At 43.1% G+C, this 18,813-nt stretch overlaps 1 protein-coding gene across 1 annotated transcript in view; it reads right to left on the reverse strand.

Annotated features, from left to right (window-relative positions):
* The window catches only part of Dpt (dermatopontin), a 35,474-nt gene extending 17,864 nt beyond the window's left edge, over positions 1-17,610 (reverse strand). Inside the window, exons 1-2 of the mRNA XM_038349963.1 lie at positions 17,306-17,610; positions 6,619-6,744 (exon numbers count right to left, since the gene is read on the reverse strand). Of these exons, the coding sequence (XP_038205891.1) occupies positions 6,619-6,744; positions 17,306-17,610 (431 nt within the window). The remainder of the gene's footprint in view (positions 1-6,618; positions 6,745-17,305) is intronic.
* Between the last annotated feature and the right edge of the window lie 1,203 nt (positions 17,611-18,813).

Below are 18,813 nucleotides of genomic sequence, written 5' to 3' on the forward strand. Positions count from 1 at the left end.
AATGTTTTATACTTACTAAACATATTCGGGTTCTGTGTTGATCCATATTAGGTTGTAACTAGTGTCCATGAATCAGTATTTAAATATCCAGGGTCCCTTAAGTTCTTTGAAGATGAGTGGTTTCCTGTGGAGATAAGAAAAGAACCCTGCCCCCAACCTATATGCTTTTCTTACCATCAGTATGATCATCATCCTTGTGAATGAATTATTTTTCTTTTCCAAGGGGCTTCTTCTCTTCAAACCGAACCTTTATTAATTTTGACGGTATCCACAATTTTTCCTCTCCTGTGGAGACAAGAGCAAAACCCCTTCCCCAACGCAGCACATCTCCTGGCTTCCACTGCGAGGTCAGCACATCCTTGAAATAAACTGGTTGATTTAATTCAGCAGACTTTTCCATTATCCAATGTCTTTCTGCAGCCGTTGTCCCCTTCTCATTAGCGTTGAGAAAATTCAAGGTTAATAAAGCACTATGTAACCTATTTCTAGGGGTATTTTCCACCCCTTTCTGTTTGTTTAACATATCCTTTATAGTTCTATTTGATCTTTCTATGACTGCTTGACCTGTAGGATTGTATGGTATACCTGTAACATGCTTAATATTGTAATAAGCAAAAAACTGTTTCATTTTCCTAGAGACATAAGCTGGACCATTATCTGTCTTTATTTGTGTAGGTATACCCATGATGGCCATAACTTCTAATAAATGAGTGATTACTGAATCAGCTTTTTCTGAGCTTAAAGCAGTTGCCCATTGAAAACCTGAATAAGTGTCAATGGTGTGGTGTACATATTTTAATTTGCCAAATTCTGCAAAGTGAAACACATCCATCTGCCAGATTTCATTCCTTTGAGTGCCCTTTGGATTAGCCCCTGCAGGCAGTGGTGTTTGGTTATAAAAAGAGCAAGTAGGGCATTTCTTTACAATTTCCTTAGCTTGTTGCCATGTAATAGAAAACTCTTTCTTCAAGCCTTTGCTATTGACATGATGTTTTTTATGAAATTCAGAGGCCTGCAGCACACTACCAATCAACAATTGATCAATTTCTGCATTACCTTTTGCTAGAGGACCTGGCAGACCCGTATGAGATCTGATGTGTGTTATATACATAGGGCAAAGCCTGTTCCTGATCATGTCTTGTACCTGGATAAACAATGAGGTTAGTTCTGTATCATCAGGTATAAATTCAGCAGTTTCAATATGTAAGATTACTCTTTCTGCATATTGTGAATCAGTAACTATATTAAGCGGTTCTTTAAAATCCCTTACCACCATAAGAATGGCATATAATTCTGCCTTCTGGACAGAATCATAAGGGCTTTGTTCCACCTTACTCAAATCTTCTGATTTGTAACCTGCTTTCCCTGATTTATTAGCATCAGTATAAAATGTACGTGCTCCAGTTATCGGAGCATCACGGATGATTCGAGGGAGAATCCAAGAAGTTCTCTTTATAAAGTTAAGCCTCTTGCTTTTCGGATAGTTGTTATTGATTTCTCCCAAAAAATTAGCGCAAGCTCTTTGCCATGGTTCGTTATCTTCCCACAACTTTTTTAGTTCATCAGCAGTGAAAGGCACTATAATTTCTGCTGGGTCTATGCCTGCTAGTTGACGAAGTCTCAATTTGCCTTTTATAATTAATTCAGAGACTTTTTCCACATAAGTTTTTATTTTCTTACTTGGTTTATGTGGTAAAAAGATCCATTCTAAGATAATATCATCTCTCTGCATTAAAATTCCTGTAGGAGAAATTTTGGAAGGCAATATGACGAGAATACAACTGAGCTCTGGATTCACCCTGTCCACATGTGTCTCTTGTAATTTCTCTTCAATCATTCTCAGCTCCTTTTCTGCTTCAGCTGTTAATTCTCTGGGACTGTTTAAGTCTTTTTCACCATCCAAGGTTTTATTTAAATGAATTATCATATCAGGTGTTATGCCAACAGCTGGTCGTAAGCTGGAAATGTCTCCTAACAACCTTTGAAAGTCATTGAGAGTCCGTAACCGATCTCTCCTAATTTGTGCTTTTTGTGTCTTAATTTTTTGTAAACCTATTTTATAACCTAGATAATTAACAGAATCTCCTCTCTGAATTTTTTCAGGAGCAATCTGCAATCCCCATTTAGGTAAAAGTATTTTTACTTCTTCAAACAGTCTTTCTAAAGTAGCCATGTTTGAATCAGATAACAGAATATCATCCATGTAATGATAAATTATCGACTTGGGAAATTGCTTGCGTATTATTTGCAATGGTTGATTTACAAAATATTGGCACAGGGTGGGAGAGTTCAACATGCCCTGTGGGAGGACGGTCCACTGGTATCTCCTTGTAGGTTGAGAGTTATTATAAGTAGGCACTGTGAAGGCAAACTTTTCTCTGTCTTTTTCTTGTAAAGGTATAGTGAAGAAACAATCCTTTAAATCAATTACTATGAGAGGCCATCCTTTTGGTAATAAAGATGGCAGAGGAATTCCAGATTGCAGAGAGCCCATAGGTTGAATAACCTTATTGATAGCCCTGAGATCTGTCACCATTCTCCACTTACCAGATTTTTTCTTAACAACAAATACAGGAGAATTCCAAGGGCTGGTAGATTCTTCTATATGTCGAGCATCTAATTGCTCTTGTACCAGCTGTTCTAAAGCCTGCAACTTTTCCTCAGCTAAAGGCCATTGCTTTGTCCATATTGGTTTCTCAGTCAACCATTTTAGAGGCAGTGCTGTTCGTATCTCTGAAGGGCCATCAATTGCTTTGCATTCTTGTACAGCCCGAACAGCCGGTTTCCGCCTTCTGTAATATCTTTTAATATTTCCCTCGGTGATATAGGCTCTAGAAGCAGCAGGAATGTTAATTTGGGTATTCCATTGCTGCAACAGGTCACGGCCCCATAAATTCACTGCAATATTGGCTACATATGGCCTTAATTTTCCTATTTGTCCTTCTGGCCCTATGCATTCAACCCATCTCGTGCTCTGCCTTACTTGAGATAGGGTTCCAATTCCCAGGAACTGAACATTTACATCCTGAAGAGGCCAATACGGATGCCAAGATTCTGGAGTAATGATACTTACATCCGCACCTGTGTCCAGTAGGCCAGTAATAAAAACGCCATTTACACACACTCTTAACTTTGGTCTTTGTTCATTTATAAAAGTCTGCCAAAATACACGTAACTCATCTTTCAGGCCATTTTTGCTTTTAACAGCAGGCATGGGGCTTTCTAATTTTCTTGACGAGGCATGTTCTCGGCAGTAACTGGAAATGACTGGACCACATTCGCCATGGGGGCCTGCGAGAGGCCCCCCATTGAGTTTCCCAGTGGCAACAGGTTGCCTTGTCTATCTCTTGTTGACCTGCACTCATTTGTCCAGTGTCTGCCTTTTCCACATCTCCTACATATACCTGAAGGCTGAGTCCTCCTACGTCTGTTATTTCTAGAAGAGGCATTATTATTATTATTATTATTATTATTATTATTATTATTGTTATTATTATTATTATTATTTCTGAAAATCCGTTGTCTGCAATTCCTTTTAATATGTCCCATCTTGCCACAGTTAAAACATTTGGTAACTTGATGTCTCCTTTTTGCATTAGAAATTGCTTCTTCTACCCATGCTTCAGTGCCATAGTCAAATGATTCAACATTCATTGTATGTAAGACCCATTCGTCCAAGGGCGCTGATCTCATCTTTAAAGGCCCCAGGATCCTTTTACACTCCACATTGGCATTCTCATAAGCCAAAGATTCAATTATTATACGTCTTGCTTCTGGGTCAGATATCCCTATCTGTACAGCTTTAGTTAGCCTTTGTAAAAAATCACTAAAGGGTTCTCTCTGACCCTGTTTAACTCTGATATATGATTCCAGTCTCTGTCCTGGGTCTTGAACCCTGTCCCAAGCCTTTAAAGCTGCTGTAGTACATATGGATAAGGTGTGTTCATCATAATTCGCTTGTTCCAGAGGATCGGAGAAAAGTCCTTCACCTAGAATTTGATCTAGGGAGATCTCAATTCCCTTTGCTCTTTCCTGCTGTTCTAAAAGTTTAGCCTCTTGTCTGAACATGCATTTCCAATTTAATTGTGACCCACTCTCTAGAACAGCTGATACTAATTGTACCCAATCATGGGGCGTTGCCTTATTGCTTATAGACCAAGTTTTGAGCATCTCTCTAACAAAGGACGAATGTAGCCCAAAGTTCATAATAGCTTGTTTAATTTCTTTGAGATCATTCATACGGACGGGTTCCCATGTATATTCCTTGATGACTTTAGGGTTTTTGGAACCAGTCACCTTTTCTGACGTTACTATTGGAAAGGCAGGTAGAACTTTATGGAAATTATCCCGGAGAGTTTTACTCATTGACGGAGTTAAATTTCGCCTTTGTACCGTTTGCTCCTGTTCTATAATTTCCTCAATCTTTTCTAATCTGCTTACTATTGCCTTCTGTAAGGCCTGGATCTCCTGTCCAGAATTATGCTCCAAGGCCTTCATGGAGGATTCCAAAACATGAAGTTTGTCCAGTAGAGTTAGTATCTCATCCTTGGATAGAATTTTCATGGCATGAATTGTGCCTTCTTGTATTGACAATCTGTCAGCCAATCTGTCATATCCTTTAGACAAAATCCGATTTTCACATTCAGCAGTTTTAATTCTCTCTGATAATGTTTCAGACAGGGACTGAAGTTTACGATCCAAATCAGCTGTTCTCTCCTCCGCAGCAATGAGTCTCTCCTTAATATCAGACTGTAGTTTTTCTAAATTTTGCTCATTTGACCGAGTCATATCAGACAAAGCCTTATTCCCTTCCTTGAGACCTTCAAACTCTTTCTTGGTGTCAGTCTGAATTGTTTTTGCAAATACCTCGACCGACTTAAAGTTGTTACTCAAAACAGTTGTGCCCTTTCTTAAGCATTCAACCTCTGACCTAAGAATCCTGGTTTCATTCTGTAAGGACTTTATCATTTTTCTATTTTCAAACCATGTAAGGGAGAAACCAAATACGAGAAAAATTGCAAGCCCTATAAACATCCAAGTTATGGGAATATCATATGTATCCTGTAATATTTCTACCATAGTACAATTAAATAGACTGCAGAAGCTTTCAACGGTGATATGGTCAGACATTTTTTTTTTTTTTTTTTTTTAATCAAAAGAAATTTTACCTGAAATGACCGTTCCCTGCCAGTAGGTCGCTAGGGCAATAACCACTCGGCCAAACCGAGTCTGCAGTACCAGCGGAGCTCGAATGTTGGGACTCCGGCAGTAACCGCTAGTCTCCGGCAGGTCAGGGCCCAGGCCGAACTCAGCCGGGACTGGTGCTGCCTGAGGGGTTAGCGAGCTCGGACTGAGTCACCCGCGCGCACACACACACGTCCTTTGCTCCGTACAAGCGGGGCTCGGACAGGCTAGTCTGGGAAACTGCTCTGAAGCAATCAAGAGCCCAAGGCCGAATCCCTGCCACGCAGTGTGGGAACTGGAGCTGAAGGCTCCCAAATGCCCTAGTTGGACGCCAAATGAAGGTGCGTGGTTGATCGGCAGTTATGATTCACCAGACAAGCTTTAATATATATATGTCAGTTTTAATAAAGGAAAGGAAAGGGAACTTACAAATCCAAGGTTCCAGCGAGGAGGGCAGGAAAACAAAGAGCAGGCAGGCCGCAGGCCCGCAAGATTTTATAAGTCAATATTAGCCTAAGGGGGACACGCCTAAGAGGGACACGCCTAAGAGGGACACGCCTAAGAGGGACACGCCTTTAGACCAAGGGGGACACGCCTTTAGACCAAGGGGGACACGCCTTACAAAACAAGGTTTTGGGCTAGGCTTCCCCTTCACTCTGGGGCATCTGTGGAGTAGCATTGCATTGCAGAGCTCAAATAGATCCTTGGGCTGTCCTCCCAAGCATCTGACTACAGAGAGACAAATCACTTGCGTGAATCGAGCTTCAAATGTTGAAGGTTTAAATGCCTGAATTGTTTGAGGACCAAAGAATTTGGGCTGAGTTCTGTTATTAACACCAGGTGTCAGTTAGTGGGGTAAGCACATGTATATGTGCTCTCCTAGACAATTGGAAGGCAAGGTCAGGAAACACCTGGCTTCAGTTCAGGGAGAGAGAAGGACATAGGACATCACAGACTGTGGCTGCCAGGTGACTCAGGAAACCCCAGCATCACCTTGTTGTTGTTGCTATTGCTGTTTTGCTTTCTGTCTCTAACTCTCTATCAGACTGTGCTCCATGAGAGACTTGGTTACTCCTGGAGGTGCTGCAGGAATATGGGTCCCAAACAGACCTCAATGTGTGGTGAAGTTATCATGGCAGAAGGAAAAGGCATGGGCAGGAGTCAGCAGCCTTCAGCTGTCGGGCAATTGGCCAGTCACTGCCTTCCTGGATTGTTCTTTCTTACGGTAAAAGAGGGGTACGAGAACGTTGGGTTGGATAACCTTTTCCAGTACAAGAGTATTCCTTAGCCATTCATTCTCTTACATATATTCATTCTAGCTGCTGCTTCTCAAGCTGGTTTGTGACACCTTGGACTTATTTGAAAGACTAGATCATCATAGGCTCCCACCACCCCCAGGAGCTATGAGGGATGAGGTTGAGCTCCCAGACTCACCAGCAGGAATATGGACATCTCTTGCTATAGCGACAGCAGTAAAATTGCCACTCCCGATCCAGCACTGACTCGAAGTATCGGCTCTGGAATCCGGCCACCAGTCCGTTGTTGGAACAAGTCTGGTACCTGAAGAGAAGAGAACATCAGGGGAATGATAGATGCAGACCCCTTCCTCAGACCCTCCTGACACAGTGACACCCTCTCTGTCTGATCCACATCCCTACAAGTTGTTCTGTTTGATGCAAAGGACAGATGTAGAGTAGAAACTACATGCTCATCATTAAAGCTCAAATGACTCAGCAACTTTCAGTGGAAGGAAGTTTGGGAGACTTGGCGCCTGATGACTCTCCATAAATATACAGTTAGATGAAAAGATATTTATGAATTTTACAAATCAGGATGCTATAAGCCGTTTTACTTGAATTTAAACTAGAAAGCTGACACAGAACTAAGATGAATTGTTGAGCTCCAAATAAACATTTCACTGTCTCCCAGCACAGCATACAAAGTACAGATAGATACAGTGACTCTCCGGGGGAACCTAATGGGAAGTCTAGGATCATAGTTAGCATTCTCCCTGTATATCCAGAAATCTTTCTACTGCCTTATAAGTGGGTCTCTGACCCCTCCCCCTCTAGAACCTACAGAGGTGCCAGAGACATGGAAAAAAATCCCCACAGAAAATCCACAGACCGAGTTCAAACTGTCTCCAAGAGCCCCTTTCCTGCCCTATCAGTCCTGATTCCTCCAGTACAGTTAGCCCTCCACTCTGGTCCTTAGCTAGAGAAAAGTTTTACCTTCTTCTGCCTACGTGGCTGCTCTTGGTAACAACCCCTCTCATCTTTAAGGCATCTCCCTTAGTGAAGAACAGTAAGGTTCTTCCCCCTTCATCCCATCTCCAGCACCTCTTCCCATCCTTTCCCCTAATCACACACTGCCTGAAGGTTGGGCACTTTCTGCTGGGATGATGATTACCTTTTCCTCCTGGCTGCAGAGCTTCCTCGCCTTATGCAGGGAAAGCTTTTGTAGTTTTTGGTAAATTTCCACATGCTTTTTTTTTTGTTATTCTAACTGATTACCAGCAAAAGAGTAGGGGTTGGTTTAGTGCATGGTTCCGAAGGTGCGGAAGTCCTAGAGCCTGGTGCTAGCATGTGGTGAAGACCTACTTACTGCATTGGAACATGGTGAAGGGCATCACAGGTCACGACAGAGCAATGTGCCAGTTTGGGTCTTTCTTTCCCTGCTTATGAAGCAACTAATTCCATCATGGGTCCTTACCTGTTTCCTATTACCTTTCAAAGGACATACATTCAAACATCATCCGCACATGAATTCAAGGATCAAGCTTACTTGATCTTTATGAACTTTAGTGAACATACTCAAATCATAGTACAAGCCCCTCCAAATCAGGTCTTCAGCTACTTCCGTGTCCTTCAGTTTTCTAGGCACCTGGACCATCAATCTATCCCTTCTCATGTGAAACAGGAGATAGTGGCCAGTGGTACATAGTACAAAGGCTGGTAGATTAACCTTGTTTTCCAAACAAAACTAAGTTTCTAGGAAATATGAAAAGGGGGTAATGAGTGCCCTATGAAGACTACTGGGGGGGACCTTGGTGAACTGTAACACTGGGCCATCTAAGTGACATGTTCTTTTTCATCGCTGGACATTAACTCATACATCTGTACTTTTCATTCATTTATCATTTATGTGTGCATTTATGCACATGTATATTCAAACATACACTTTTATCCATTCATCCATTCAACAATTTATTACTGCTCCATTTTAACCAGGGTACACTGTGATGAGAAAGAAATTGATGGGTAGGTAGGATGTTTGCTCAACCATGTTTCTCAAGAGTGGCAAGAAGTTCAGGGTAGAGGACTCAGCTCTATAAGATCAATAGTGAAACCCAATATGTAAGTTGAGACAGATGGCTTTTGACTATCAGGCCCTTTATACCTCAAGAGTGTAGTCACTTTGGCCTTCTACGTGTGCCATGGATTACTGCTGTCATAGTGTGAGGGAAAAGCAACATTATGTGTCTTCTAGGTGGCTCTAGCCACCTCAGCTCCTTATCAGTATAGGTATATGGGTATGAGGAAACCAATATAAGCTCTAAGAGTCATGGTCAAACCCTAAGGTCTTCAAAGAGAGAAGACAGAGCACACTGGCACTCCATGTGATTTCCTGTTTTGTCATCATTAAGCAACCACCTTCCTCCAAAACAGAACCTTTTACTCCCCATCTGAGGTGTGGTTTTATCCACTGCTGTGTTTTGTGTACTCAGATCCCTACAAGGAAGAGTTCCCACAGTGGTGGGTTTTAAAAATTCACCTCTGTGTCTCTGCTGACAGCAAGCCCATGACCTTGTGAGAAGCGTGCCACCTGAAACAATGCTTCCCTGTGAAGAGAAATTGCACCCTACATGCTTCTAGCCCCCAGAACATTTGGAGAAAGGTAGCCAAACAATGGTGCTCCTCCCCAACTTCAGTTAGATCATCTTCATAGTTTGGGAGTGTGAACCTGTTGTGAGTTTGATGGTGTGGAATTGTTCCTTCCAGAACTGGACCTTGGTCAGGTTATGTACTCATGAAGATGGGCATGACAGAGCGAACCATAGGTTGTGCTTCTGGACTGGTGCTCCATTGTTAGCTGAGCCATGCAGATCAGTTGTCAAGCCATCTAATGACCTAGATTTTCCCTCTGTAAAATGGGCATAATCATAGCATATACTTGTACTTCTCTGAAAACCAAAATAAGACAATGCACAGGGAATTCCGAGGATGCTGGTGTTTGAATGCTTTGTAAATCACTTAGTGTTTGCTTTGGTATAATCTACACGGTGAGTTGGAGTCTACTTTGTGAGAGCCGCTCCCTGTGGAGGGTCCACGAAGCATCACACACATTCTCTGAGTTGTTGTGCCCCTAGGACAGATCTCACTGAGATTGGATGCCTTGGCCACTCTATACAGACCTTGTGGGAAAAGGTCATTTAATTTTTATTTTGTATCCCATGTAATGCCTGAGGTTTGAACAGTAAATGTTTGACCAGCTATCTCCTGATATGAGGGGCAGACTTAACTCCTGATGGGTTATCATTTGAGTCTTTGAAAGGCTCTGAAACTCCCTCTAACTAGTTTCTATGGAAATTGGAGCAATGGTTCATTTGCCTGTTTCTATCTTCTTTTTCAGGAACAGCCTTGTTGGGGAATGAAGGTTCAAAATGGGTATCATTTTATGTAATTCTCACACATTGTTTATACTCTCAGTCACCTTTCCAGTAGCTTCTTATAAAGCAAAGCTTATGTCAACACTTGGCACAGCTGCAGAATTGCAGGCCCAGGTACAAGGCAGACGAGAAGAGGTGAAGGCAACTGACAAGGCTGAGAGAGGGAGCTGGAAGGTTCTGTATTGTTCGACGTATTCCAACTCAAGCAAGAAAAAGAAACAGTGGTGCAATGGCATGGCAAGACTCTGGTGCCCTTCTCCGCACAGGCTTGTTGCTTTTGAATGGTCTGCAGAATACAGCATCAGCTCCAAGGCTCTAGCTTTCCTGCTGAGCTGTGACATTGACCCCAAGTCCTCAGTAGACTTCAAAGAAATGCTCCCCTGGCACAGGACGGCCTGATATCCTACTTCAGAGACCATCCTCTCATTCTTTTTCATGATCCCTCTGAGAATCAATTTCAGCTTCAAAAACAAGAGCAATATCAGTTGTGCTCTGCCTGAGACTGAGAGTTTTCTGGAAGGGAAGCCGTGAGGCTATTACTCTTTCTGTAACAGCAACATTTACAGATGTGTTTGTAGGAAAATGGCCTTTCTGGAAATGATTTATCTCAAGACCATCACCTTAGTAGCAAAGACAGAATATTTTCCCTTATGTCTGCAATGGTAAAACAGAAATCATGGAATCGGCAGGTGGGGAGTATCTTTCCCACTTAACCTGAACATGCTCTATTGTATTGAACGTCATTTACATCACAGTGAGGACTCAGTGAAGTGTACCTAAATGAGCGTGGCCAAGCTAGTAACTAAGTAGAAAAGGATCTATAGCTTGAGCTTGTTTTATACCAAAACTTTCAGGCATGCTCCTTCCAAGGACATTCAAAACAAGCCAACACAGCAGTTATTGTCCTTCTGCTTCTGTCAGTACCTCAGCCAGACTTTCTGTTATTATCCAGTCTGGGATGGTCAGAGAGGAAGAACGACAGGAGTGAGAAGTGGGAGGCGGGAGGGCATCTTTTCTTTGCTGTTCTTTAAGTTCTCTCTGGAGTTTTTGTTTCTCCTTTGGTCTCCGCCAGCCCTGTTCAAAAGCATAGAAAGCCCAGTATCTCAGTGCATTGGAAATGGGATTAATTTGGATATAGAAGGAAAGGCCACAGTACCATGTTGGTCAGTGCTGCTCAAAATACTTTTAATTTAATAGTCCAGTCGTGTTGGTCTTGCCCCTCTTCATCAATGCACATGTATTTTACGGGCTGTTAACTGTCTCCAGCCCCATGGTCGGGATGCACTAAGAGCAGTAGACACCAGTGGCCAGCTCCCTGCATCGTAGGGACCCTGTGATACATCCTTCTCATTTTCCCAAATCCGTTTCCATTCCTCAAAGTGGATAATTATAACACAGAACCAAGCTTTAGATTTTAATTTTGTTTTTCCTGGAATAGTTCTTTGGTTATCACTTGCTGTTTAAAACACAGTCCACAGAACTTTAGAGCGTCCATTAAATCTTTCAAAAAGTGCTCATTAAAAGTCTTCTCTGTACGCAGTGCAGTCTGGTCTCCTCCTTAGAGCACTGGTATTGACAGGCAGATGCTCTGATGGTGGAGACAGTGCAAACAAGAAGCAGAGTTGGACCAATGATGGAAGAGCAGAGAAATGGAAAACTGGACAGGGGTGGCAAGGTCATGACATGGTAAAGTAATGATAAGGTAATGGGTAGGGACAAAAACTTAGGAGGCTGGAGAGATGGCTCAGTGATTAAGAGCACTGACTCTTCTTCCAGAGGACCTGGGTTCAATCCCAGCATCCACACGATGACTTATTACTATCTGTAACTCCATATATGCCTGTGAAACACCAATCAATGCACATAAAAAATAAAAATAAAATAAATTATTAAAAAAACTTAGATGGAGGATAAGGCTGCTTAATACTAAAAACTTTGGCTTTCTGGACTTTCTTAACCTATAATCCTTGGAGCCTCCTTGAGAAATGGTTAGAGCTGAACCCCTCAAGGAGACATGCACAGCCTCAGAGAGAGGCTACCAGAGACTAAGAGGCAGTTCCAGCCTCCGATCCCTAGTCAGTGTCACACTTGTAATTCAGATGATGTTTCCTTTCCTTGTGATGTATTGACGCAACCATCACACGTTTCATTTAAAATCGTCTACATCCAACTGCCTCCCAGTGTAGCAATGCTTTTTGAAGGCAAATACCATACCCCTCATCATCAATGGTGGGGCCCTGGTCTTTGTAGATAATGCCCAGCTGTACATAGTCTGCTCTTCCTGCTGCTCCTAGATATGAGTTCTGCTGTCTGCCTCCATGTGTAAGGCCTGCTAAATTTAGTCTACCGGGTATGAAGCATAAATAACCTGTCAGATGGAAAGATCCATTATAGAAAAGCACTCAGAAGAGACCACTCAAAGGGCCTCTGAAGAGATCCGCATTATTTCATGAGATGTTCTTATACCCTGAAAGTTTCTATGCAAGAACAGCAAATGGAATTAGCTGTGGGGGTTCATGATCGTCAGTTATCAGAATACTTTTTAACCTGTTGGTCTAATGCCCCCTCAATAGCTATTAAACTGTGATGAGTATTCAAGATGCTTAAAGCTGTGCATTTACTATTCCTATGGTCTAATGAATAACACGCTATGAAAGCCACATGTCCTGCCCCCCCTGCTTTGTAACTTACCAACTGTGTGTGATTTGTCTCAGTGAGTCTTGGTTTCCACTGAGTGTTCCCAATACTGTTCAATACTGTTGTGGAGACCAAACAAGACTGGACTGTTAGTAATTCAAGGACACAGATTTATGTTACTAATCTTCATATTCTCACAGTCTGGCAAAGTTCATAACAACCACTAAATGGGCAAACAAATGCACAAATGGTAAAGGCTGCAAGCTCCAACACCACACAAATTAGGGCATGGGTCATCCAACTTTCGCTTAGTGTGGTGATGTCATTGGCTTTTCAGTTGCTTGACTCTGAGCTTTTATTTCTAATCAGTGGTGTAAGGAGATGGTTCTACATTCTCTTCACACCCCTTCCAGCCTTGGGATTCTTGGAGACTGTTACATTCTGTTTGACTCTGAATTTCCCATCAAGCAAGTCAAGCCCGAATTCTTATTTTTTAACTTTTCACTTTGAAATAAGTTTAGATTTAAAGATGGTATAAGATTCACGTCTGTCCTTCATTAAGCTTCCCCGGAGCAACCTCACATAACTCGAGCATGTTTCTAAATACTAAGAGATGATATAAGTTGAATCCTAAACTCTAGAAATTACTATGATTTCATCAGTTTTCCCATTAATGTCATTTTATTGGCCTAAGATATTCAAGCCACGATATTATGTAACACTTAGTCCTTATGCCTTTAAAACAAAGAGTTTACTATAAAATATTTTAGTTTACTGAAACAAAATTATAGGAGAATATAAATCTAATAATGAGTTCATCTTGTAAAAGCAGTGCGTGTCAACCATGCTCTATACATGTTTTAGAGATTCTTGGGGAACCTTTAAAGACCACCCTGCATGTTAGTGGATACAATGAGCCAAAACAAAATGCTGGACACTGTCTTATAAATTTGGAAATACCAGAAATCAAAGACATAAGCAAAATGGTTTACCCTGGAGAAAATCTTCATTGAGGGTAGTGGAGGTACTATCTGGGATTCAGGCTACCTCAAGCACCAACTAGAAAGATTTGATCTTTCAGTGTGTATTTATTGGAGGTCTGCTATATGCTAGCATTATTCCAGGTACTGGGAACACAGAAGTGAATAAGACAAAATTCATAAGTTCACAAAACTTATTTTTAATGAGGGAAACAAATAATATGGAAATACAGATCTAGCAGTAAGTATATTCGGGAAAACACATACTGAGGGTATAGAGGATGAAGGGCATTGGTTTAAATGGAAGTGAGCACTGTGTGTTTGAAATACTAAGCACCATGAGCCGGAATGATTGCTCGGCTCTGCCCAGCATAGCACATTGCAGATTGTGGAAACCAAAGTTCCTAACTTACACCGATGCTGACATAGCCCTGTGGAATAGTTGTCCTTCCTCCTCCCTTCACTTATGTGGATTGTCATTGATTAATTAATTCGAAAATTCAGCTCTGATAAAACAGATGCTTTAAAAATGTCCCTGCAGATTCTCTGAAGCACGGGGAGCAGACATGGCACGCTATAATACAACACTCTTCCTCCACATACGGACTTCACATAAACCTGGAATAAGTGCCCAGAATAAGTTTCGTCAAATTCCATAGTCACTAAATTGCTATTGACTGCCCTTACGCAGGATGTTAAAGCCTTAGATGTTTGTTATTGATGCAGATTTAGTTTTGAATTCCCGTCTTCTTCTCCTAGAAGCATCGTGCCTTTTGCTTCTCCTCTCACTCTTGCAGGAGGAGGTGAACACCTAAGGGACAACACAGCTGCGGGGTGAACCCTAGCTCAGAGGACCTCCCACCCCTGGACAACTCAAGTTCACTACGGCTTCCAGCTTCATCTCGCTCCACACGAGACTTGGCCATCCTATAGTACACACTATCCAAAGTCAAAGGAACCCCCTGAGAACACCCCGATACTCCCACCCCCAAGTAAATGTAGTCATAGAGGACAAGGTAAGGCCACCTGGAAATTTCACTGGTAGAAACAGACACCCTGCTTTGGAATGCCCTATTAGACGCTTTCTGCATAGACACCATAAGTAGCCGCACTCAGCTCTGAGAGCAGCGCCCTGTAAAGATGGCTTCCCATTAGCAAGTTCTCTTCTGCAGATCCTGTGTCTTGTCAAGTTTGTGTTTATCCCTCTTAAAATAAACCTGAAAGCTAATTTACTTACACAAGACAGCCAAATTGCAGAAAACTCACTGACAACGCCTCCCCAGAACAGAGTAACAGCCTGTAGGCAGCAGGGGGTGGGGTAGGGAGACATGTAATTGCTCCCCAGCCTGTGAGCAATTTCTTTCCTTCCAAATTTTTCACTGAGACTGGAGTCTGATCATAAAGTCATGATCGTCTCGGAGAAAGTGCCTGGGGCGTAATTGGTACCAGTTCTGGGGCATCTGGAACATGTGGTGAAGAAGCTGTTTTGCACAGTCCTGACTTTCTAATCCTGTGATTGGTGGAGATGGGGAGAAAAAGACAACAGAGGGTGGAAGAAGAAAAATGGAGATCTTAGAGTCCAAACATCAAAAATACACAGGAAGAGGAGGGGAGAGACACCTTGCCTGTCAACCTCACATTGGTCCCCCATAGACAAAAACAAAACAAAACAAACAAAATTAGTTCTTTTGTTTATTTTGTTTGTTTGTTTTTGCCTCTCTTCGAATAGTTTGGTGGGTCATGGTAAAGCAACCGCAAATGGCCACCTTTCAAACTAGACAGCATTTAGCTTCTCTCCTTAGTTGGGTGAACACAGAGGTCAAGGGACTGCAAGCACAAGGCAAGCACACTCAGAAGTGAGCAGCTGCTTGGTGGAACCTGTCTGGGGGTTCATCCTCCAAAGGAAGTAGCAGAGAGACACCTGAGGGGCTAAAGTCACACTGCTTTTTGTCATTAGCATCAGAACCAAAACCCCAGCCCTGACTTAGAGCAGGCCTCTCCTGTTTTGAATTGAGCAGTAGTCCCTAAGCACTATTCTTCTGTGCTCTTAACAACTGGGTTAGAAAGAGAATCCATTTACACGATGGTCCCCTGGGGTGGGTGGCTTGGACAGCCATTTGCAACTAGGTCATTTCCACCCTTGAAGCCAAGCAATGAGCCGGGCTGCTAAGAGACACTGGTATCTGTCCTCAAGACAAGCTTGGTCTCTGAGGCATTTCTGTGTCTGAAGGGGTTTTGGATCATTAAATCTGTTTGACAGAGACAGAGAGGCTACATGGGGATGACCTAACAAGGCCTGTCCAAGTGGCCTTGGTCTGCACCTGCTCCTGTAATTGCTGTCTCTTGGAGCTGGCTGGTCCTCTCCTCAGGAGCTGAAAACAAACTGACACCTTCCTCACCAGGGCTGGGCCTCTGCTGGGGTCTTGGAGATCTCACCTTCTCCCAGGATGACAAACTAGCTTGCATGTGGTTCTGGGCCCCAGGCTCTGCTGACAAGAGTCTACCTGAGGTGGAGGCAGCAGGCTCAGGATATGGTCTTTAAAGCCGAGACTTCCTGGATCCAAGGCTTGTCTTTCTAGATGAGGAAAACCACCTTATCTCTCGAACAGAGTTTGGATACCTACAGCATGATTTATAGGCTCGTTTTAAGCATTAAATGAGATAATTGTGTTAAGTTTGGTATGATGAGTGGTCAAAGCTGTCAATAAATGAGACTGTTTCTACAGACGCCCTCTTCTGTCCAGCTGCTTCACTAAGCTGAGCCATTTTCTTCAGGACGGGTGGTGGTAATTGTCACTACTACGGTTTTACATTGACCCCTTCCAGTCCTCCACTCCACCAGCGCCTTGCAGGAGCCCCACTCATGGTTGTCTTGCTGGGCAGACAGCATATGTGGCAGCCTTCTTCATATGTGGCTACCTCTTCCCTCAGTCTGACTCTCTCAGGGTCAATCTCCACCCTCTCCCCAAGCCTAAAGTTAGGGCTGTATTCAGACAGCTGTGAGAGACTGGTCTAGCCATCACTGGCTCTTGAAACCAGTTTCTCATCAAATACCAGGGCTGGGACTGTCACATGAGAAGCACAAGCTGGGACCAATTCTCCTCCATTGATTAGGACCTAATCTTCCATTGATTAGGGTAAATGGCAGGAGAGCACCTCTAAAAACCTTTGGTAAACTGTATCCTGGCAATAGAGGCCACTTTAAATTGTGAGAGGAGAGGAGAGAATAGGAGGAGCGGGATAGAGAGGCACACGGAGAAATCTTAGTACTAAAACTTCACAGCTCTGTTTCCACAAAACAGCAGAGAGCTGTTTGACTTTACTCCCCTCTGCTTCTATGTCTCAGACCTTTCTGCCCAATCACTTGCCCTGAATCAATATTTCTTAGACTCTTGTGTGCTGAGGACCCAGCTGCTTACCTCCCTTACTCTTCTGGAGTAAATGTTTTCGGAAAACAATAAACCATTACCAAATGGAAACATCACTCCAATGTCACAGTGATGCTCACTTACTATAAACTCCTTGAGAAATTCAATTTTTTTTTTTAGTTTGATAACTATTCTGCAGACGCACACCTGACCCGCAGGTCACACTAAACCCAAGGATGGCCTTTGAAGGAGTATAATCACAGAGGAGTCCATCTGCCATGGACATATCCCACTCATATTTTCACCTCACAATGTCATCTACATTGTACCAGCCCTGCCCACGAGAGCATGCAACAGTAAGTTTAGGCTATGCCTGGGCATAGAGCAATGCTAACCCTCGAGGACCAAATTTCTCCCTGGAGTACAAGCACTGACGTCCCATCCCAAGGGCACTGGCTGCTCCTTACCATTCCATACCAGCTCTGTTGATCTCCTCCCACCAGCACTCCGTGGGCTCCCCGAGGCTTTGGGGTGTGGGCATGCAGGCATAGTTCCACTGTCGATCAGAGCCTTCCTTCTTGCTAAAGATGCTCCTCACAGCTACCACCACTTGGCCGTGGGGGCACTGGTAGCTGAAGCCTTGCCGGTTCAGATTCACCCAGCCATCATCACTATAGTCGTGGTACTGCTGGTATGGGTACCCGTAGTCCCCGTACTGGCCCCAGGCTGTTGTCACCAGAGGCAGAAGCACCCACAGAAGAGTGAGGTCCATGCCGCCTGACTTTTGGCAAAAAAAAGTCACCCTAAGCTGTAGGGGCTGACTTTTATACAGCCGCCGCTGACATGTGGCTCCCAGATGTGGGCGAACTGCATCCAACTGCAGTGTGTCATTGCTCAAGTGAGAAATTGGCCTCGCTTGCATCCAGCTCATTTTAAGGTGGAATTCTAGGAATATACGAGGAACATGTAAATCAAGAAAACTCCCTGGGGAATCACCTCACCAAGAGGATCCAGGCCAGCTGCTCCAGTCTTCTCAAGAAACACCTAGGAAGGACCTCTCAGCAGTGTGTATCCCCCTTCCACCCCGCTCCCCTCCTCACTAACCAACCCTGCCTGATCTCCAGCATAGCCGTCTAGAATCGTAGTAATATCGAAGTAGTGGTTTCAAAATATAAACAATGGCAAGTTAAAGGGACACAACTGTTTTGATTCCTGCAAACCTGTGTGCCTGGTTTCCATCAAGTTCTTAGCTGAACGTCTTTGAATTTGAGGTTGAAGCGGTTATATCAGTTTTCAGGTCTGTGGTTAGAAGTCCTAACTTTATGCTGGAAAGGTTGTGGGGTAAAGGGAACACTTCTGCATTGCTGGTGGGAATGCAAGCTGGTACAACCCCTTTGGATGTCAGTGTGGTGATTTCTCAGAAAATTAGGAAACAACCCTCCTCAAGACCCAGCAATACCACTTTTGGGTATATATCCAAAGGATGCTCAATCGTGCCACAAGGACATGTGCTCAACTATGTTCATAGCAGCATTGTTTGTCATAGCCAGAGCCTGGAAACAGCCTAAATGCCCCCCAACCGAAGAATGAATATGAAAAATGTGGTACATTTACACAATGGAGTGCTACACAGTAGAGAAAAATAATGACATTTTGAAATTTGCAGGAAAATGGATGGAGCTAGAAAACATCATATTGAGTGAGGTAACCCAGACCCAGAAAGACAACTATCACATGCACTCACTCATAAGTGATTTTTAAACATAAAGCAAAGAAAACCAACCCACAAATCACAATCCCTGAAAACCTAGACAACAATGAGGACACTAAGAGAGAATACATAGATCTAATCTACATGGGAAGTAGAAAAAGACAAGATCTTCTGAGTAAATTGGGAGCATGGGGACGTTGGGGGAGGGTTTAAGGGGAGGGGAGAGGCAGGGATGGGAGCAGAGAAAAATGTAGAGCTCAATCA

The sequence above is a fragment of the Arvicola amphibius genome, chromosome 12 (genome assembly GCF_903992535.2).
Source record: "Arvicola amphibius chromosome 12, mArvAmp1.2, whole genome shotgun sequence".
Lineage (NCBI taxonomy): Eukaryota > Metazoa > Chordata > Mammalia > Rodentia > Cricetidae > Arvicola > Arvicola amphibius.